Genomic DNA, 23,283 nt, shown 5'->3' with positions numbered 1-23,283 from the left:
TCACAAGGCTAGTTCGATCTTCTGGGGATGGTGAAGAGTCTTCAAGAGTGTCAGGCTTTGCAGACCGATGCTTGAACAGATGCACTATCAGAAGTGATGGCTGGGTTATCCGACATATGCTGAAGCTGCCGTTTTTACGTACCGCTAGCTGTGGCCTCCGATAAGGGTGTAAGCCGAGAGAGGAAGTGAGTTTGATAAAACATGCGTGCTTTAAATTGTATCTAGTTAGCGAAGTGAAACTGAGACGTGAGGCTTCTTCCCTGCCGTGATAGCCTCAGAAACAGTGAGTAATCGCCAGTGAACTTGAAACGCAGACTTTCAGGTTTTCACTGCCTGCAATAACATACTGCATGAATCATTAACCGGATGAACTATGTGCTACGGACGTAGTTTTCCAGATTCGAGTAATTAAAGAGCTCTGGTGCGGTCTGCGGTCTTAATGCCACACTGGTCGTGTTTTGCATTAAGCATGCTTCCAGATGAGATGGCGTCGAACACTCTACAGATTCTTATAGACATGCATTATTTGGCAGCTTATCCGGGGAAGAGCTAGACTTACATTTTCCGCGGGGAGCTCAAACCTGCAGTGAACGACTTGGAGAAACACTGTGCTAAGACAAAATACTAAGTTATGAGACCGTATTGTATTTTTTATCTGTAACTATATTTCTCTATTCCGGCTTTTAGTTGAGTTGCGTGCGCCATTACTGGGGAGGTTTTGGGAAACAAAATGTCTGCATCTCATATAAGCCGCATATATTGGTATGTACAAAGGGCATTCAAGTCGGCTGATTTCGCACACAGCTCACACAAGCCTTAATATTTCTTGACGACGTAGACGGTTCCAGTTGTATTTGTACATGAAGAGTACTGTGAGTGTGATCTAATTTTTTCTCACCAGAAGCCCTACCTCCTAAACTGGGAGGCTTTTAAATAACTGTAAAACTAATACAAAGTTTGCTCACAACTGTACATGACACCACGACGGTGAACGTTTTCAACCTCGATTTAAATGCTATGGGACAACTAACCTAAACACGTATACTCAGAAACAGATACCTCTGCGCATGTTTTTCTTTTTTATATGTTTACCGTGACTCGAATGGAGTTCATTCTTTCTTGGCCGTCAAACTTCTCCGAAGCACGCATCTTAACCTCCAGAATAAGTGCAAAATGTCATTGTTGACACCGTGCTGTGCGCGAAGCGTTTTCAGGCCCATGCGGTGACGTCGCTATATTCGAATCGCTGTTCTGTGGCTTCGTCTGCTTGTAGGCCGGAGTAAGTAGCGTCGGCAGTCCACTTGTGGTGCTGCTGAAGCATAGTCGTTCAGAAGGTTATTAGCTGCAGGAACAAACGCAATTTGGAAGCTTCTGCATCTTCTCAAATTTCAGTGCGTTCGGCGATCTGCGATGCCTTCTTCATCGACAGCAGGCACATTCTTCGCCTCAGGTTCAAAGCGCCGTGCAAAAGGTGCTCCATTAAAATGCCAATTTCTTCAACCAAGATCTTTCACTTCTTCGTGGTGCTCGTTTCGCCAAAATAAATAAATGCTCACTCTGTTCCAGTGCTCTTGTCCACTCCCCGTGGTAGCGTTAACCACCATAAAGAAGCTGAAAAAAAGAAAAGTAATAAAAATATAAAAGCTGATTGGACGTGCTGAGGTTTGAAATGAGAACAGGGCATTTTCTCGTAATGAAAAATAAAAATGGTCATTGTTAACGCCAACACTGCTTGAATTGAGAGCAGCAACCTCGATACATAAGACTGCAGCTTACGAAAGCCTTTTAACCCTTTGTGTACCAGGAGGACGCAGAGTCGTACCTTCAGAGTCGCAGCTATAAATTTTGTTGATCACGCACAAGACATACGAACGGGAAAAGAACGCTCCGCTTAGCATGTCACTTGCCGCACGAAAATCCTGCGGCCTTTGGGTGTGGCAGCTTACCTCAGCTTACGCTGGTCTACAAGGAATTTGCAAGAGTGCACTGGAATGTACCTTAGTAAAGCGGCTTGTATTCTTCACTTTCTTTAATCGAAACATGGGTCACAATGAATATCGGCAAGAACATAAACGGATGATTAACAAATATGCGTCGTTTGATTCCTTCATACTCGTCACTTTGTGATATTATTTCTAAGAGCCACCTTCCCCAAAGTTTTACTTGGGTCGCAATGATTACATAAGGTACATTCTACTCAGAGCTACAACGAGCTGAGAGTCCTAAGCATTTTCTTTAGCGCGTGCTTAAAAAAATTCTTATCCAAAGTAAATATTAGGAAAAGAAATGTCGGTACTGAAATATGTTTTCGACGTAGTAGGAAATCAAACCGTTCACTGGTAACGCGTGATTTCTTCCGATTCACCTAATATTAACACTTTTGAACTGGTGGTAATGCCAGCCACAGAAAGTGGGGGAAATCGAATAACCTAGTTACCCCTGTTAAGACGTATAGGCGCCATCAAATATGTAACTTGTCAGTGCAGAGTCAAAACAATAAATGTCAAAGTTGGGACTTACCGGGGGTCCAGGCCCAGAAACAAGGACACAGGGTGGCTATGGAAGGAAGTCCACGAATCCTGGATTTCCCATTGGAGTCCCGTTGCAGCTGAGTCAACTTACACTTATTATCAACGGAGTATCAACGCGGATATTATTACACCACACAATCGAACACACGACCGTAAGTTATCGGGTCACGTTAATGTAGTTCGATGTCGGATCCATGAAGCGAACTTCACGAAACATCGCCCTTTGTTGACGCAAGTCATTACAGTCGTCTAAGTGCATCCTGTCGTTCATCGATGCTTCAAGCACAAAAAGCTCTGCTTCTGTTATTCTTTCGTCGATCGTTCAGCCTGAATTGTTCTCGCAACCACCGACAATTTACATGCACAAAAAATAAATGAATGACGTGAGATGCGAGGGAGAAAGCAACAAACAAGCTAGCGAGCTTAACACCGCCGCCGTGTAGTCCTTGGTCAGTTCGCAAGGGCGCGCATCGCGAACAGAAGCGCCGCCGCAGCGCCGGACTACGTCAGCCCGACGTCGCTCGCACTTCGCCACTGAACAGCCAGGATCTGCTGGGAAGGGAACTTGCCCGGAGCAAAGCAGGCAAGTTAGTTGGAGCTCCTCTCGAAAGGAGGGGAGCACTGGAAGGGGGCTCTTCCCCTTTCCATCGCCAGTCTTTCGTATTGCGGGCCCCCCGATTGACACCTCCCGGCCTGTGCACTCTCTCCCAACACCACCCGTCTTTCTTTTACTTTTGTCTTCTTTTTCTGTTTACGTTTTTTGCATTTTTCGTCCTTCCCGTCTCTCTCACCATCCCTGTACTCTCTCTCTTGCCTTCTTTATGTCGGCACCCTTTGCCGTGCTCTTTTCACATCTTTTTTTCACTCTGGTGTTAGAAATATTCTCTCCACCTCCTTTGGTTTAGAGGTTCCTCATTCTTCCCTCTAGAGGCTGCTCATGAACCTCTCACTTCACTCCCACCAGTCACTTATTTCTTTTTTTTTAAGAGACGTTTTCACTATAATAGCTCCCATACAGCCTTATTTACAGTTTTTTATACTTCTACCTTGACGTACGATAGTTTATACGTTGAATATGCTTATGTTGCGATATGTTATTGGTTCTTTTCGAAATTTGAGATTCTCTTCAAGCAACGAAGAAAACAAGCGTAATCTCTGGCACACTTGAAATTTATTTATTAACACGCTTTAAAAAGTGAGTGCAGATGAAAGCTGCGGCTTGTGAACATGAAAATTATATAGAAGACATTTGCCATCATTTGTGTAAATGCACAAAGCGAAAAACATTCCGAAGGTTTTTGCCGTCCTACGCCCATAGCGTGTCAAGATTCTGTATGATATGTTTTGAATCAAGCAAGATTTCTATTTTCTGCAGAGCCGGCCAGGCCTTTGATTGTTCTACCTTCCTGAGGAAGCAAACACTCACCTTTTCACTTCTGCATCTCTCCTCACCCCATCAGTACCAGTTAGGAGCAGACATTATCTCTTTTCATCTGTTATCCTTCACTCAATGAGCGAAATCTTCCTTCTTGCTCTGAAGCAGCAGAAAAACTACGCCTACCTGTCCTCTTTATTCGCCGGCTCTCATCAACGCCCCAATAAACGTTCCCTCTTCCTGCTCAATAATTTTATTGTTTGCCAGAATGCCGGATTGCGGGAATCCAGAGAAAAGAAAGCCGTCTCACTGTCCCGCTTTCCTCACCCCTTCGAGTGTCAAAGCTTCCTTTTTTATCTTCTTCTAGCTGTCGTTATCAGAGAAATAGACGAGTGGCCCGGCAAGAAAAGACGCTGGGAGTATAGATACCCTTCTTTCCCTCTATTTCAGCGCGCTCCCGACTCCCTACTTTCCCTAACCGCGCTCATCCTCCTCCCTGCACCCCCAGTCTCGCCTCGAACCAATGGGACTGCCCACGCCTCCCGCAGAATCACTTTGCCCGGCGGCGGGCGGAGTTTGCGCTGAATCTTTCCCGCACTGACGGGGGGATAGCATCCAAGGCGATCCCGCCTCTCGTCTCGAGCGAGCCATCCCGCGAGTGGCTGCTTTCTTCCGGACCCATTCGAGGAAGCGGTGAATCTGAAGAGGGAGAGGCGCGATCTTTTCAAGTGAGCAGCGATCAAGGAGGGGTCCCGGGATCTCTTCGCCGGAGAAAAGGCGCGAAGGGTCTCATCACTTTGCGGTGTTCGGCAAGAAGGTCACGTGATGGGGCTGCGTTCGGGAAAGAGGGAAAGGTTGTTATTTTTCTATGCCATTCTGGTGTTTCGGAGGGAGACGGCATCCCGATTTGGGCCGTCCCGCGATGCAGAGGGCTTGAGCAGTGCGTTCTTTTCCCATTTATGATTTGTCGCTTTTCTTCTTTGCAGCGCGAGGAGTTGAAACAGGGTGAGGAGGGAAGGGTCAGAAAAAAAGATATTTTGACTCACTGCTTTTTAAGAGTTTATTTTAAGATAATCAAAAATAAACGCAAGCCGCATTGCAGAGGCGAGAGGAATGTATTCAGAAATAATAGTCGAAATTAACGCAGTATCAAAGGTGGTGGTCCAGTGTGAGAAAACGAGAGTGAATGCATTCTAGAATCAAATCGCTCAGCACAGTCTACGCGCTCAAAGATTCGAGCACATACGGTTGCCTTTTGAACTCGGGGGCAGTGCGACCAACAGTATAAGGAGGCGAAGAATATGAGGCGGTTCTGGTGACATGATTTAACGACCACTAAACTTGTGGCTGCTTGTACATGATCCTGAGCATGAGGATGAGCCAAGCCAACGCGACATAAATTAATGAGTAAGATGTGAACAAGGAAGTAGTTCGCAATCTTTTTATAAGAATCCTGGTCTGAATTTTCGACACGTCGTTGTCCACTTCAGGAACAATTGTGACAGACGGAGACGCACAACTCGCAAGCCTTTGGTATGTGTGTTTTGCGATGCCACTATAGTAAGCGTTGGGAAGATGTGCAACAGCGACAACGGGGTGCACACGCGCGGCCATGTTTATTGTGTTTGCTTCATATATAAGGACACAAAACAGCAGCAGCTAGCCCTAGTGTCATCCTCTTCGGTATACTTCCGAAATAAGCCAATGGACATCCACCGGCCAAGCTAATCGTGATTCTCACGCTTCTTTAGATTTAAGTACCCCACTTAGCTTAGCCGGAAAATGAATACAGCAGATATTTTAAAAAATATATAGGAGTAAAATTAGCTAAATATTTTTATGTGTGAATAAAAAAACGCCCATATACTGTGATTCAAAATAATCAAAAGAGAAATTGGCTGGAGATAAACCCTAACTCCAACATCGCCTTCTGACGACTGTTCAGCAGAGACGAAGATCGAAAGCGTCCTTAACGAGTTCGACATGCATGTCCTTGCTGTACGTATTGGGCACTGCCTGCCACACTTGAGAATGTTTGTACTCATACATCTAGCTTTCGAAGTGTTTATCCCCACACAACCGGAAGAACATCCGGGGACGCTGACAGATTGTCCCGTGACGTCACCTAACGTCACATGGCACCCAACACCTGGCGCGCGTCGTCTCCCCTCACTGCTTATCCCCGGGGGTACAAAAGCGGTTTTAAATGGCATTTAAACTAGCGGGACGTCATTCGAGGCCTGGTGGCAGGGAGCGTATGAGGGGAGCAAGTTCCGGTACGGGAGCCGGCAGCGTTGGGGGGGGGGGGGGGGGGGGGGGGCGAGGGCGACTTTTGCGCACCGCCGCGGTCGTGATTGGTGTGGTCTGAGCGGGGTGCGTCGCTCAAATCGCATCAAACGCTCTTCTGCCCCGGCGTCGGCAATGGAGACTGTATTGCCAGTTTTGCTGTATAGTCCGTGGAGAATGCGTTCCGCAAGCCACGATGAAAGTCGGTCTTATTCCGCCGCATCAGCTGCTGTGTTCGCATTACTTACCTCTTCCCTCGGGGCGTGAGCGAATCGTTAGGCTTCTGCAGGGTTAACGACGTGACAGTTTGTTACGCGTGATGGATGCCCGAAGTGGACTTAAGGTTCAACAAGCGCCGACAGGGAGCACTAGATGCGCCAAGCGGAGCATTCCGCTCTCTCTTCCTCATTTGGCTTTACAGAACGTGAGTCAGCGAGTTAGGCGGTGACTAAACTATTACTGGACCTTACGAGTGAGCAAAGTCTAAGTAGGAGAGCCAGTAAGTGTGCAGCTAAGGAAGCGCTCAATGGCGAGCAAGCGCATAAGGCACGATTGTCTAAGCTCTTAGATCAATAGCAGTCGTGTGAGCGGCCTAATGAGCGATGAAGTGAAGAGTGAATAAAGCCTGGGGTATGTCACCAAGCGAGCGCGTGAGCGAGTTAATGTGTGAGGGAGTGAACAAGAGGGCGAATTTGTGAATACTATTGGGGCATTTGGCCAGTGAGGGACTCCATTCGTGTGCTCAAACGAGTGACTGAGCGAGCGAACAAGCTCAATACTCCACGGAGAAAACGAATATCGTGCCGCCAAGATATTTTCATTTGTGCCTGTGTACAACTTATTCGGTTTGCCTATTTTCTTCCATTGAGACTCTGGTTCTCGCCAGCACAAGTAGTCTTTCCGTCTCGAAGTGTATTTTCTTCAAAGTACGTGCCTGACATACATACATTCTAAACAGCGAGGTCTTAAAAGTGGATCTCCGCTTTCTTTACTTCAAGAGAGTCACGGCGCGCACAAATTTGTTAGTTTTCATTCCTTCATCTCTCAATTAGTGAATGGAACGATCTAAATAAAAATATTGTTTGCCTCACGAACCATGAAAAATTTAGAGAAGCCTTGGAAACGATGTTCCCTGCTTAGTCGAAAATGCTTAATAAACTGAGAACTGCGCCTGTTTTATGTTTTTTACGCTCGTTTATTTTTTTTCTCTGATTTGTGCTCGTGTTGCCATTAATCTACGTATGTAATATTGTTTGTAATTGTTTGTTAGTTCTGTATATCACTTTTTTCTCATTTTTTTCTTGTTAACATGTGATGCAACTATGTAACGTTTTAACAATGTTTTTATGACTTCTCTCCCCCCCCCCCCCCCCCTATGTAATGCCCACTTGGGCCTTTAGGGTAATAAAATGAAATGACAAAAAAAATGAAAATGAAATGAAATGAAATGAAATCTTGAATCAGATACGGATGTCACTGAAGCTAGCTACCGTTCACCCACAAATGACGCAGAACAAGGTGCAACTAAAGAAAGAAGCCCGCCACAACAGCCTCTCCGCCGACTGCCCGTGTCATGATGGCGACGGCGCGACAGTCGGAGACAGAAAGTCACATAACACGAACGCGTTGTGCACGCGCTTTTGGAGGCACGTAGATAGAGATCGGTCGGGGAGGGGACGTACGCGCTTCAAAGCGTAGACGACGCCCCGTCGCTTTGTGTGGTCGGTGTTAGTTCGCGCATGCGTGGACTTGAATGAGAGACCGGCGCGGTGCCGCAGAGCGGGGCAAGTCATGCGGAAAAAGGAAAGAATACAGTTAACCACAGAGTAAAAAGAAAAAGGTTAGTGCTGTCGACAGTCACGCATCTGTTTGCCCCTCTTATGTACACCACTTCTTTTTTTTTTGCGCTAGTTCTTGAGTGCTGCAACTTCTGTTATATTAGACCTGTGGCCATCTCCAGCTTCGGTGTTGGTCGTTTGGAGGTTACATATTGTCGTGACGCTGGGACTAAGTCGACCCGGCCTTCACTTAGTAGCGTGCAGAGACTCGGGGTTGATGATGGATTGAATCTTCGAAGTTGGTAAAATATATACAAGCAGGTTTAATGGCACTTTGAGAAAACGTATTTAAGTGAAAAAGAAGGGTATATCAGCAAAATGGCAAGCGTTAAGAGTTCATAGCGAGAAGCGTCTGGATGAGCCGTTTACCCAGGGCTCAGAGCCTCATTTCGTGCTCTGCAATGTCCTTAAAACCCCCTATGTCCAGCCCCTCTCTGAAGATGCTGACCAACCAGTTCCAGGGCACGCCCCTCAGATATCGGCATCCAATCGAACACATCACTGCACTGATGGTCTGATGCACTGACTGGTCCGGTATTGTTTCGTTGGGTCACTTGTTGGCGGGTAGAGCTTGGGAACGGCGAGGAGGTATATTTCTATTCTTCTGCGAAGATCCGATATGGTGGTTCCGGCAAGTGGAGTTCCTTCTCAGAAACCCAAGTGCACGTGCGCGCCACATACTGCTCCCAGCATTGTCCCTTTCCGGCAATTGCAAATCTTTCCTGCATTCCCGGGAATTCCTCTAATGGCCGTATTCGTCATGCTCCTTTCTTGTCCTGTACGTCAGCGGACGTGTCACTCTGTCGCCTCCTTTGGACAATAGGCATTCCTTACTTGACAATAGCGCTTCTCGACGGGAAGGGTGAACAATTGAACAAAAGCACATCCGGCTATTTCTCACAGGGCGACGTTTCTTTGTATTTTTCTTGACGTTCCCTTGACAGGGCCAATTTGGCATTTGCAGGGTCTCGACAAAGCAAAGCAGGCTCGCACAAAAAGATTCATGGAAACAGGCTCACTTAGAGCCCTTGCACCAACAGCACATATCCACAGCACATATCCATGCCCACAGGCGAACAATAGTGCGCGCAAGTGCGGACCATGCACGGTCATAACAATATCTAACTCCATGGTTAAACGACTACAACACGGTGCAGACATTTTGCTGGTAATGAAGTGATGATGTCGTAGTTGCCGACGCGGCTTCAGCACTAAGAAATGTTGGACACGAGCAAAGAAAACAACGGCATGATGTGAAACCTAAGTTAGAACGTAATAGAAAAGGAGAACTACATTGCGCCAAGGAAAAAAAAAAGTAAGATCACTTTCATTTTTGTACAGATAGATGACATCTTCTGGAAGCCAGGAGTATGGTGTACGTCATGTAAAAGAGAATATTTAACTATCTTTCGTAAGCTGCGCGAAAAATACGAGGCCATTGGTAAACAATAGTGGCATCGCTATTAAGGCTAGTTAACTCGCCTTTGATTGCAGTGTGTCTTCTAATCTGCTTGTATCTCTGGCGCAGTTTTTGAACATCCGAAGGTACGCCATTCATCCTGCTGGGACACGAGAATAAAGCGAAGCCAAAGCGTTGATACGAGCAAGGTTAAAAGCGAGTCACCTTCAAAATGAAAAGCCAGAATTTTAATAAATAACGCAGATTCTAAAAGCATTAGCTACATATTTACTCCCTTCTTCGTGCCGTTTGTTTTTTATTTGTGACAATGACAAACCAATATTCAACGTATTATATGAGTTGATCAGATATTAACGAGCTCAGACTAAGACTTTGTTGCCAATATTTTTGTAGATAAATAAATAAGTGGAGTTAATCATTTTGAGAACAGATATAAAGTGTTTCGAGCGGGAAGAGGGAAGCGGAGATAGTGCATAGTCCAGACGAAAAGCCAAAAAAGGTTCCCAATCCTAAAGTGACTGCCACAAGTAAGCACGGCTACACGAAAGCGCATGTCCCGCGGCTCACAGACAGAGTGTCGAAGCATTTAATATTCCTTTCACGCGGCTAGATTGACATACATATGAGCAGCTGAAACTTAAGACAACTTTGGCTAAAATTGCGATTATGTGGGAAAGCTATATTGCACAGGTTTTGCTTTTCTCTTGCCTAGCTTTGTGTAGTTGGCTGAAATGAGACCAGCTTTTGTCACCAATTAAATCTCGCTCTACGGTGAGCTGCGTCTTATGCCCTTACGCTGTGTCGACAACTCCACATCTACGCCCTCGTCTTTCTCACTGCGCCAAGGCGATTGAAACGCCCCAAAGTTGCTATGCAGCATCTCTAGAACCAATCAAGACGCGATTTTGTTCGAGGCTGTAACCTCCCGATTAGTCCTTAACAGTTAAAAACTGCTGATTTCTATGGAATGTCTCAGCGACATCCCCAACGATGTGCGCTTATATATAGGCTCCTGCACTTTAACTTAAAAGGAAACTACGGGTGTGATAATCAGCCACAAAAGTAGGAATGATCCGTGCCTTCATCAGGATGTACAGATGAAAACCCCTTGGAGCCTCATAGAAGTCCAGATGTCGCCATCATTTTTGTGGTGTGGCGAATACTAACAGTGGGTAAATGAGTAATTAACCAGGTCTCTATAACTGGTGTCAGAAAAAAAAACTGTTGCTCAGACCAGGCACCAAAATTCTGCTTTGTCCCCGCCGACTGCCTCCATCTGTCCATCGCTTTGTTCCTTCTGCTTCGTCGATATATACCTCGACGAAGGTGGCATCAACATCTGGAATCTGCCCAGAAAAGGGCTGTGCATTTTGTTTGCAGGAGATTTGACATAGATTTTTCCCCGTCTGCTTTTCCTCCACAACTAGGCCTGAGTACACCTGCTGCACGTCGTTATCTTGAATGTGTTAAGTTTATGTACATTTCAGTCACTTCTCCATGCTTTTCTTCGCTGCATAATCGTCTTATATTTTCCAAGCCTTCATCAACAAGGCGCCACAATGTCCTGAACATTTCTTCCTTTTCCGCGTGCGCTAACGTATTAAAATATATTTTTTTGCCTGATATCATTGAAGCTTGAAAATCTTTACCAGCCACCTTTCGTTCCTTATTATTAAAGAAATTCTTAAAAACGTGTTCATAATTTTGTATATTTTTTCTGTATTTCTTTATACAACTGTCCTGCACTTCTCCGATATCCTCGCCGAAGCTGCAGCATGTAAAAATAAATAAATAAAAAGCATTGTATTCTATTCAAGCAATAAACCACTCTTGAAATTATTTGGAGCGGGCCTATATACAAATACTTTCCAGTGCAAATAAGAGGGACCCAAAATAAATTTGCGTGCCGTCCTCCTACTCTTCCTCTCAAACATTCCCGGGGCGTTCATGAGTCAATAGAATAACACGAAAAAAAATTACGGAGATGACCCACTTCATGCCTTAGTCCTATAACACCGTCATTAGCAATGTGGAGGTTGCGGAGTGTGGTGGTTGTATACCTAATATGCGATGCCGGTGATGGAATAGCCTGTCCCTCTGATACCGTATTCTGCAATGCTATCACCTTAAACAAGTTAAAAACGGCACAGCAAATCGAAGCAACTGTTGTGCTTTGGATCGCAGCCAACACCGAACTCAGTATGTGTAGCTGTGGGCAGTGCAATTTGCTCCTTGCGACTGCGTCATTCCGGTTATAATGATGATGTTAATAATGTTTACCAGGGAGAGACAACCACCTCAGGCCAAAAAGCGCCAGAGACTGACTTTAGTGATTGCTATGTGAAATGGCAAAAGTCATGAAATGCTGTGCATGAAAAAAAAAAAAGAACATTCAGTGAAAATTATTGCAAATGCAAACGGAAACGTAAATTCCGAATTGTAACCGTGCTCTTCCTAGTGGACACATCAGTGCGGCTACTAGACCGATATGCCAGCTATAGGAAATGCTAGTAAAACTGTAGCACGTTCATCGTCATTAATCTCAGCAGAGCTTAAATGTGTTGTTTAACTATTTTAGCTTTTGTTTCGTATTCCAGACAATTATATATATACATTTTTGTCGGGGCATCTGTATGACCTATTTTTTGCCAGGTTTCCAGCTGTCACCGCTGTAATCAATCATCGCAGAATCCGCAGCCTGTACACAGTTTACTGCCCACTCGCGTCACAGCGGTCTACTGGCTTCAAAATTTTTTTTTGTTTTTTTTGTTTTTTTTTAGGGGGGGGGGGGGGATGCAGAAGAGGCTATGGCCAATTTCGCTGACGTCAAATAAGATGTGCGGCTGCAGTGAGGTGATTTCAACGATGTATACCTCATCGAACTATATATCGTCGAAATCACCTCACCGCAGCCACAAGTCTTATTTGATATTTCGACGATCTATAGCTGTCCCGCCGGGGTGGCGCAGTGGTTATGGCGCTCCACTACTGTTCTCAAGGACGCGGGATCGAATCCAGGCCTCGGCGGCCGCTTTTCTATGGAGGCGAAAAGCAAGGCGTCCGTGTGCTGTGCGATGTCAGTGCACGTTAAAGAACCGCAAGTGGTTGAAATTTCCAGAGTCCTCCACTACGGTGTTTCTCATAGCCTGAGTCGCTTTGGGACGTTAAACCCCACAAAGCAACCAACCAAACCAACCATCGATCTATAGCTATCGCCATCATGCTTTAGATCACGGACGATGGATAGTACAGCAGCTCGTCATAATAACCTAGCTGCTTTATACAATTAGCATTGTGTTTAACAGCCATTACACTCGGGACAGACAATTTAAAGTTTATAAGGAACTCTTCACGACAATGTGCACAGTACAGCACTGGGCCATCAACAGTCTCTAAATCATTTAATCAAGAAAATATGGATTTAACTGCAACAGCGCGTTCCAGCGGAGAAATTGAAAAAAGCCTAAATTAAGGCAAAAGCTAAAAGTCTGGGTCATCACGGCAGGGATGCAGAGGAAGGGGTCACAATACAGCGTTATAACTAATGACTAGCCAATCAAGAAGTGAAACGAGGGATGACATGATGGGTGCAACTAATCCTGGAAACGTATCATGTCTGTTCTGGCACTTTTTGACTTTCAGCGACAGCCGCTCAAAGTCTGCTGCGTGTCTTTGATCTTCACCCTTACGGCTTTAGTGAGAAATTAATGATGCTAGCCAGCCGATCTCTTTGTCGTCGTATGTCTGACGTTGTGAATAGAAGTATGGCGAACTGAAAGAGTCATCTTTTTGGGGACATTTGGTTTATTCATCCAGCCCATAGTTTAATCCGGGGCACTACTACAAAAAGCACCTGACTGAAAACAAGCGCGTGTCTCAACATTTTGTCCCCAAAAGTATTCGAATTTGTTCATTGCTTCCTTAAAGCGCCATTATTTGTAAATTGTCCTTTTTTCGTTCTCTGTTTTCGTAAATATATTGCCGCGAAACCTTCAAAACTGTATTTGTTGCTTTTTAACAGCCGCCGGCATACAGGCTTATCACTCTGATTCTGGACCGCGTATCAGTTCCGTAATCTTTGTTTGTTAATGCTCGATGTGGCGAGTCACACCTTTATCTGTTTCGTTGTAGCGCAAGATGCACCGAGATCTGTCTCGAAGATTCCGGCCACTCGTGTGTCTTTCTATAATGTTCCAGCCCGTGCTGGTAGCTTTTGCGACGTTATCTAGATTGTTCTGTGCAGCCTTTAAATTGAGCGTTGACGAGTGTGACGGGCATTCTTTGTTCGACGATCGACCAACACGTTTGTTGCTATCGCCGCCGCCGAGTTGTTTAGTTCTTTTGCGGGCGCAAGTCAGCCGCAATAAAGAGGTATTTCAGTACCATCACGCCTGTGTCTTCTTTTTGCGCATACGGCCTTGTCACCACTACGTGACAATATCAAGTTACGCCAATTATAACATTCCTAATGAAGACAATATGGAGAATTACAAAGATACATAAGATAAGTTGCTTGAAAGAGCAAACTGCTATAAGAGTTTAAAAAATCAACATCAAGCTCAAACATTATGGGGACCTTTAATTTCCGCCTTTAAGTGTATGACGGGATAGCTTAGGCTACGAGTCCACATATAAAGCCCCGCTCTAACCAAGCCATATGAACGACGTGCCTGCGTGGCCTATAGAGTAACGTGAATGCAATGGTCCTGGTTGGCTGATTCTTATATCATCCTCCCATATGAAAAAAGAGGTCCGAGCTGATAACTCCTGCCAAACGTAATGTCAGGCAGCCCTATACGACCAGTCAGTGTGCGGCCATGCCAGCTGACAGCTACCGCCCGCCAGCCCCATACTAGCGATTTATCGCTCAAAACGCCAAAGTCGGCGGATGGCCACAGACGTCGGATTTTCGCTGAATGGCTCCCTCAACCCTGTCCCGTTAAAACATCAGCCAGGGCTTGCGAAAATGACAGTGGGGAGAACATATATACTCAGACTTTAAATTATAGACAAAGTAAACACGGAGCAAAGATGCGCTTTAGAGCACCAACATTTTGTTTTATGAATGCACTGCTCATAATGTATATCATCTCAGTGACAACCAATGTTGTATAGTCGTGTTTAAGTCATCGATAGGAACATCCTTCGCTGAATGCGTAAAATCTGCACAGCATACCGTTTCCTAACTACTTCAATGTTAGCAAAGTTAAATGTTATTAAGTTTGATCCACCCATGGGAAGCTTTAATCAAGCGACCAGGATTGTCTTTTGCAAAATTATCCTGGTCACAATTAACGAGCTAATCACCACGTGCGCCCGTCTCCTCATCCCTTCTTGAGAGCCCAAGTTATATCCTCATACAACGCTCTGCGCCTGGCGAAGTTTCTGCCCGCAAGTTTATTCCCGAACACGGGAACGTCATCCTTCCCCGAAGGTAAGGGGGAGGGAGGATGGGGAATTCGTGACCCGACTTTCCTGCCGCACATGAGCCTTCAAAGCGCACGCAAGTGAGGTTTTAACAAGTTTGGGAGAGAGAGAAATAAAGGGAAGGAGGTGGGGCGGCGATGCACAATCTGGGTTGGGGGCGGCTCGTGTCGGAGGGTTGAGAGGTGCACTTCCTACAATCAGGCCCACAAAGGCAGCAAGGCAGTCGCTCGCCCCCTCTCTCCCAGGATCCCCATTTCCCTATTCCGGCCCCTCGCCGCGCCATATGGCAATCCACGTCGTTCCGACCAGTGTGCCTTCAGAAAGGAACGGAAAACCGCGGCCAGCTCGTACACCACGCATGCGCGTTGCAGGCTCGTGTTGTCTACGCGGTGCCATATACATTGTCGCAGAAAAGCAAGCCGGGAAATATGCATGACAAGAGGGAGGAGGAGGTCCAAGGGCGATCAGCTTTAGTAGGGAGAATAGGGATTCGAGCCTTTGTTGCCGGGAAAGAAAGAGGATTGAATGTGATCGCCGCGAAGAGACTATGTATACGTAACAACGATCGGGCAGACCGGAGCACGCGTACCAGACACGCGTCAGCGAACTCGCGTAGCCCGCTAGTAACGGGACTTCTAAATTCGGTCCTGACGAGGCTTGAATGTCCTCTGGGCGGACTGAGGGGCCTTCTGTCGCGAGGGGTCCGGGTAGCCTCCCTAATAGGGAAGTCAGGTGCGATGGCACGGAGGCAGATCGTTGATCACGTGAAATTCTAGCCAGGGCCATGTGCTCGAAAAGATAAATCCGGCAGTCCTTCTGCCCCGGCAATGCGCCCCACACTATGGATACGTAATATAGGCAAGGTTCTAATATAAACCAGCTTTTTTGCTATAGTGTAGTTTTCGTTTCTTGTAGTGTAAATTACCGCTCTTTAATAGTCGTTATATTACGTTATATTACATATAATATTTTAATGAATGAGGATTAGTCTTCAACGTTACTCCGCCGGTGGTTGAAGTAAATAACTGCCTTGTTTTCGATAGCATATATAGTGGTCGAATTGCCGCGGCAAAATTACACAGTCGCAAATACTACAAGTTCTCTTTGTTGCAGACGCAAATAGTGCCGCGAAAGTATTGCAAAGGTAGAGACGGCGGCTGGAAAAAAATGAATATCTGGCGTGCTACTCTGCGCTAACGAAGGAGAAAGCGACACGAAAGAAGGTAGTGGTAGATAATGATGTTCTCAGAACGTGTATGAATATATACGTAAGGATATTATTTCGCATCACAATCGCGAGTCGAGGCCAATGTAGTTCAAAAGCCGACCAAATTCCCGCATCGCCTTGAGAATTTTTCAACTCATAAGCCTTCCGAAAGTGACCTGCCATCAAAACACTTCAAGGAAGAGGCTGGCGTTTGTCTTCAGCGCACATAGTCGCTCCATACACTGAGCATATCATTTGCACATGTTCCGTAGCCTCAATGTAACGCCCCAAGTATTACATTCTTGGCATTCTGTCGTTACAATTAAATATAACTATTTAAAACAACTATTTAAAATCATAACAGAACAACAATTTAGGAAGGATATTCAAAATATACAAGCTTCTTCTAAAAATGATATAACTTTACTGCTAATAAAAATAGCATTTCTACTATTACTGCTAGTACTGTCACTGCTGCGCCGTACTTTTCAGGATAGTAATTTTGCTTGTTTAAGAACTTTCTTTAAACACTGCCCCAATGAAATGATGTTGCCATAGAAGGAATGTTCTTCATGTAAGAGGAGGAGGAGGAATAAACATTATTTAAATAAAACAAAAAGGTTTTGTACCCTGGGAGGGCTTCTGACTTCTGACTTCCGCCTCATGTCTCACCCGGGTTACCAGTCTTCGCTGGTTTATCAGGTCGGCGACAAGCAGAGCTTCCTCCCAGGAAGAGCGAGATAGGTTCATGTGTGCGAAAGACCACGGTTCCGGGTAGGTCTCTATCAAAAAAAGAAATATATTTTATCTGCACATCATCGCACAGCATAACTGTGTCTGTCTCAAACAGGCTAATCTGTTTTCTTATTTTTTCAGGGATATTTTTCTGCGTCTGTGGTTTTTTATTTGCGCGTTTTTGCTTTCTGCTGCGCAGTTACACTTCTTTTAAACATGCATTGCTTAGATAACAAGGTTATATTAACATGCATTATTTGAAAATAAAAACTATTTGACAGTTCGTGCTCGTTGTTTTCTGTCATAGTTTTTACCTTCGTTTAAGCGTACCAATATGCCCCAATAGCGGTAGAGATCGGCCGCTGGGGCCTGACAGTTTGAACAGTGAGCAGAGTATAGGGAGCTTGCACGAAGCGATGCATGCTGGGTAATCTGCCATGGTGTTGTCGCCGTTGCCGCTCGCACCAGACGACGCGCTGCCGTCAGGCTGCAGTGAAATCACAATAGTGATTGCCGCTTTCTCACAATCCACATAGTAACTACGCTGTTAATCGTTTGCTGCCTCTAAGTGCGCGAAAAATGTCGATGGAGTCCTCGGTAACGTACGCTTCAACGCTGTGCCTAAAAGGTCGGGCGCTATCAAGAAAAGAATCATTGCGGAGTGAATCCGTTCACGCTATGCGCGGACGACTGCACTATGGACTTGTCGCCGATTGTCGACATTGCCGACATTCACGAATTTTTAGTCCTGATGACTAGTTTCGTTACTCGTCAGCACTTTAAGTCCAGGAAATTTGTGGAAGGACACAAATTTCTTACAAGTAGATGGGTACGCAAGCCATGCATGAAAACTGCACATCTGACACCGGGATCTTCAGAACAGACTTAAGGACGTAAAAGTTTTCTTTTTGCTGTTTTTTTTTCGCTAGACACAAACTCTTTTTTAAAAACTGGGAAAAGACCCTGGCGCAAAAAATTAACGCACACAAAAGAAGGAGACAAGGGAGAGAGACGGACAGGCGCCTGTCCGTTACAGATCCCCAAAATATCTGGCAAGTCATAAATCCAAATACAACTACTCTGTACCAACACTCCATGGTGAAGACCGTCGTCCTTCATAAGTAGTCAACTGCGTCGAGGCTTTCAAGAATACTTTTGTCACCATATTTAAAGACTAACTGCGCCTATATTGTACATCCCAGCTCCCAGAACCCACCACTCAATTTTCTTTCACATCTATTTTAATTACAGCTCAAGGCAAATCTTGTGCAATTAGAACAAGTTCAGACTCCGACGTATTAGTGCCAAACGTTTGAAGCCAACAAGGTACTATTCCGCTCCTTTAATTACTTTCTTAAATATTCCAGCAATCCATCGACGCTGGATATGTAACTGATGATTAAAAACCTATGTTTGTAATTCCTATATTTAAATCTGGTGACAATTTTCTTCCATGCAATTACAGGCCCATTTCACTAACCTGTATCAGCTGCAAGTTATTAGAGCATGTAATGTATAAGTGCACTATACAAAATTTAAATGAAAACAATCTGCTCTGTACCAATCAGCGCGGCTTCCGAAAAAAAAAAATGTCGCGTCCTCCATAACCATTTGATATTGTGAATCCGTAGTCTCAAATGTGATTCAAAAATAACGCTTCGGGTCGGACAGTTTTCAAATGACAGTTTCCAATGTGTCAAACAAGGAAATCGTATCTCAAGCCATGGACACGCTATTTCAGGGGTACCACAGGATTCAGTACTGGGACCTCTCTTATTCCTGGTTTATATTAATGGCATAGCAACTAACATAAAAACGACAGTATACTTACTTACAGACGACATTGTAATTTAGAACTAAATATCAAGTTCAACCGAAACTTTTGACCCGCAGCCTGCTCTCAACAAACTAGTAGAATTGTGTCCTCTATGGCACATGCAAACAAACACACAAAAACTGAACATCTTCGACTTAGCTGAGCGTCGCAAACTCAATTCATAATCATCATATTCAGTCAGCTTCAACGCTCAAATATCCGAGGAACATTTATAATTCTACTTTAACATGGAGTGATCACACTGAGCGCATAACGTCAAGAGCATTAAAGGCCAACCGCGACATTAAACATTTAGCATACAGAGCTATCATCCGGCTGATCTTGATTAAAATACGCATCTATCATTTAGCATCCTCATCACGTGAGTTAGGCAAATCACCTCAAAGCAGTCCAAATCAAAGCAGTCCAAATCAAAGCAGCCCGGTCCATATTGTCATTGTATTTGCCGTTTCAATGCGTCACAGGACTCGAAGAAATCTTCACTATGTTCTCACTCGCCATGCTCAGAGCATATGCCAGTCTTTCTTATTTTCATATTTGATACGACAGTAACACGTCATTTTCTTGCGCCGTATCTCAAAGGATAGATCAGGCGTACAATGGAAAAGGATTCTTTGCTCATACCGAAAGATGCCGAAATTTACCACCCGTGCTAGCAATGACGCAGTGCAATTCATTGCCATCAAGCATAATCAAAATCGACGATTTTCAGTTTTTTCAATCAGCGCTTCACTCCTTTTCGGTATCTCAACAAAACGTTTTCTCTATCTAACACGAGTTGTGCGAGTTTGTTTCATCTGATATTTCCCATCAGATGCTCTGGGACCCTTTGCCTTTTGTTTGATGGCTGCATATTTTTTTTTAACGCGTATGTTTCTACGAGATAATTTTATTAGGCGTTACTGAAATATCAGTGTTCATACTGTGCCTTTTTGGCTTTTATATGCATTGAATAATTTTATCTTCTGATTTTGGGTTCCCGTCTAGCAACCTATAACTATATGTTATTTATAGTTCAATCGGCATCTAGCCCCTTCCCCCTATGCGATATCATCCTGGGCCCTTAGGGTACCGAAACCAAAATAAATATATATATATATATATACAGTGCAGGTCATATAGTCAAGATGTTGCCAAATAGTGTTAAAAAATAAAACAGTACTCCATTCGCCAAAATATTTTTCTACTACATCGTTGGACTTTGCCAGTTGAAACCCAGTTGCAAGAGAAACGGGTGGTTCTGCCTTGAGGTGTCCACTATTTTCTATGCAAAAAGGTATAAACCATTCAACATGTTTTCTTTGACTGTTGGGACGCAGTTGTTTTCTGGGTCGTTCTCCGAGAGACTTAGAACGATTTTATGCTTGACCCACACGGCAGCATGCATCTACCGATTAAAAATGAGGATGGTATTTCATATCATCTAGTAATGGTGTTGCTCCTGCATAGTATATTGCCATGTAGTGATGTTTTGGCAAAGTCACCGAGGCACACAGAGCGGTAGCGAGCTATAGGTAGGGCCAACGGCGAAGACGAGGAATGCGCCGTGTCAACATGCAGGAGCAGGGCGGCGGTGTGTCATGCTGATCTTGACGCACCGCCAGCAAGAGCTGGATACTTAAAGAACCTGCTATAAGATATTGTTACGGGGCGGCAAGCCGATGAAGAAAGGAGACGGAACATGACAGATGGCGATGGTAGATGACGTTCAATGAAACATGGCTGACCTAGCGCGAGAGCGCCTGCCAACGCCAGTGCCCGCTTCTTCATCGCCTCTAACACTACCCTCACACTACTCGGGGCCACCGAGCGATCGTCCCGATCGGTGGACGAAAAAGTTTGGTATGGTTTGGTTTGGGGGGTGTAACGTCCCAAAGCGACTCAGGCTATGAGAGATGCCATAGTGGAGGACTCCGGAAATTTCGACCACCTGGGGTTCTTTAACGTGCACTGGCATCGCACAGCACACGGGCGCCTTGCTGTTCGCCTCCACCGAAAAGCTGCCGCCGAGGCCGGGATTCGACCTCGCATCCTTGGGAACAGTAGTAGAGCGCCGTAACGACTCAACTACTGTTCCCAAGCTAGATCAGATTTATGACATGACGATGATGTGTGGATCGGTGAAGACAGAAGAGAAAGAAGGTCGCCATGACGAGCATCTCCACCATCGTGACCACCATGTCAACCTTAGGTGTTGTAAGCTGGCAAGCTGAGTCCCTCATTGTATGTTGTGTTTTTTCCTTCACTTCATCCGCAGTTCCGCGCAGTCAACGAAATATAAAAATGATATTTTGTATCTGCTAGTAAATTTTAAAACTTTTCTTTGCTCTTGTGTAGCTACCTATGTTGAGGATGTTCTACTGACAGCCAGACCAGCAAATTCATTCTACGAGAAAAAATATGTTTGACAAACGTGTTCTGAAAGCACGGAGATGAGACACGCTCCAGAAACAGCAAAGTGTGCACCTTAAGTACGGCCAGACTGGCCGGATCCAGGCAACGTGCACGGCCTGGAGGCACCTTAGCGACCTACAGCGCCATCGTGCAGTGGCCGCTTTGTGACGCGGGCCTACTTTTCAATCTTCCTTCTCTCGTCCTTTGCACAAGGGGACGCTGCTGGCTCAACAAGAGCTAGTTCGCAGTCCCTGCGTTCTTCCGTTCCTTCAGTCACAACAACGACAAAAATTATACAAGACATTCGTTTTCCAACATTGTCTTCACGACTGCTGACTAAACAGTTACATAGTGAAACTGTTACATTTAATAATCAGTGCATTAATGAAATTAGGTCTACCATTTCGAGCAGCGACGTTATATATATTCATCGGAAAAGTAAAGCGCTTATTAACAAACATGATGCCATGGACACCGTGTAGAATTTCACAAAACAAGTCACCGTTGAGTGTCCTATGTTACTGTGCGTACATAAATAATTTCCATAATCTCAGTCATCGGTATTTATGGTTGCTTTAGATGTGTACTGCAGCTGTTGTACTAGCTTTAGAAAACAAAATTAGATACCTGGCTAAAAAGTTTTTGAGTAGAGAAAACAAACAACCCTAGTGAAAAATCCCTATGAGTCAAAATAACCTCATGCACACTTCTCATACTGAACTCATACTAAACTCGTACAAGTCTCATATCTCATACAAATATCATTCAGCGTATGAGAAACATGAGATTGTATGATATATGTATGAGTTTCGTATGAGAAATCTGTATGAGGTTATTGTGACTCATACGGTTTTTTCGCTAGGGAAAACAACGTTGAAAGGCGGGAAGATGCATCTAGATATCAACCGTTCTCCGCGAATTCGTAGGCGCACTGACTACGCTGTCGCTAGAACGCGAGGTGTGGCTTCCTGCGTAAGAGGCCAGCATGAGCGCGTCGGAGAGCTTAGGGAAGAGCGAGCGAACGAAGAAGTGGTCCGAGCGCCGTTCTTCCCTGTCGCCGTAGACGTCATCCGAGACGTCACCTCTGGCATCACCGGGATCACTGGTCTTTGGCTCCTGAGTAGTATCGAGGCTGCGACTATGACGGTTCCGCATCATCATGGTCTCAGCCATGATAGCACCTTCGTCGCCGAACCGATATGACTCGTCGGTTTCGTCGGGGCTGGTCACGTGGCCCGCCGAGGCCTTGGCCCTCAGAAGCATCACCGAGACCGCGGCAGAGGCCACCACGCTGACGACCAAGCCGAGGCAGTACGTCACAAGCTTGGTCACACCCCAGAGGCCCTGCAGAATCCGTTCCAGATCAAGATTGCAGACATGCATGCGTATTCTTAGCCGAATTTGGGTAAAATGGAACTATAAGGAACAAACAGCTCAAACGGACGGGACGTATAGAAAGGCGAGACATACACATGAGCTGACGCACAGCTCATGTGTCTGTCTCGCCTTTCTATACGCCCCGTCTGTTTGAGCTGTTTCTTCCTTCCATTCAACATAAACCAACCAGCCAGACAAAGCCCTCTTCTTGAAAATGGGACTAAAACACGAAACTTATTTTTCGTTCCTAACAGCTATGAAGTCCTAGTGAGACTAGCTGCGGCTGATGCCCTCGAACTTCATGGCATTAATTTAGCTTAATTTTTGCTCGTTATAAGGTTTGATCGTGGCGACGCACATATTCTCCTAAGGTCTAACCCGTTTAGAGGGCTTTTTGTCCACATTTCATTATAATATAACAGGCACAAAAAAAAGCTCTTCTTCCACCACGATCGAAAAGCTTGAGTCAAGCCTTTCCTTAAATAGCATTTCAGGCCAAAGGAAAACCGGCGATATAATTCCTATTTATCCACTTTATCACGACTATCGTGGAATGTACGCGAAAACGGTTACAGTCTATGTGCGCGGTTAATCAAACGTGCAATAGGAGCACTAGCACTACTTCTCCAAGTTATGCTGAAACAGATGGACTCTCCTCAACCATGTCTACACTGTGACGAGATGCACTATTCTAAAGCCTGTCACGTGCGAGGCGCGCGCTTAGCGTTTGAAGCGTGCATTGCAGCCGTTTGTCCTCCCCTCGTTGAGGCCATGGAGATATGGCTAGACAGAAAAGCAAGGATACAGAGAGACAAGTACTAATCTAGCGTGACAAACAATTAAATTTCGCACGGGT

The 23,283-nt window shown here is 45.2% G+C and overlaps 1 protein-coding gene across 4 annotated transcripts in view; it reads right to left on the bottom strand.

The window, feature by feature from the left end:
• Positions 1-21,863: 21,863 nt before the first annotated feature.
• LOC146178973 (uncharacterized) overlaps positions 21,864-23,283 on the bottom strand; it is a 152,060-nt gene continuing 150,640 nt past the window's right edge. For all 4 annotated transcript variants that reach the window (XM_084578679.1, XM_084578681.1, XM_084578682.1 and 1 more), the window contains one exon: positions 21,864-22,394. In XM_084578679.1, the coding sequence (XP_084434805.1) occupies positions 21,945-22,394 (450 nt within the window). In that variant the 3' untranslated portion in view covers positions 21,864-21,944. The remainder of the gene's footprint in view (positions 22,395-23,283) is intronic.

This window comes from Amblyomma maculatum, chromosome 9 (genome assembly GCF_055883805.1).
Source record: "Amblyomma maculatum isolate TAMU_Amacu chromosome 9, ASM5588380v1, whole genome shotgun sequence".
NCBI classification, from domain to species: Eukaryota; Metazoa; Arthropoda; class Arachnida; order Ixodida; family Ixodidae; genus Amblyomma; species Amblyomma maculatum.
Note: the sequence above shows the minus strand (reverse complement) of the source record. Positions and strands in the feature narration are given on the sequence as shown.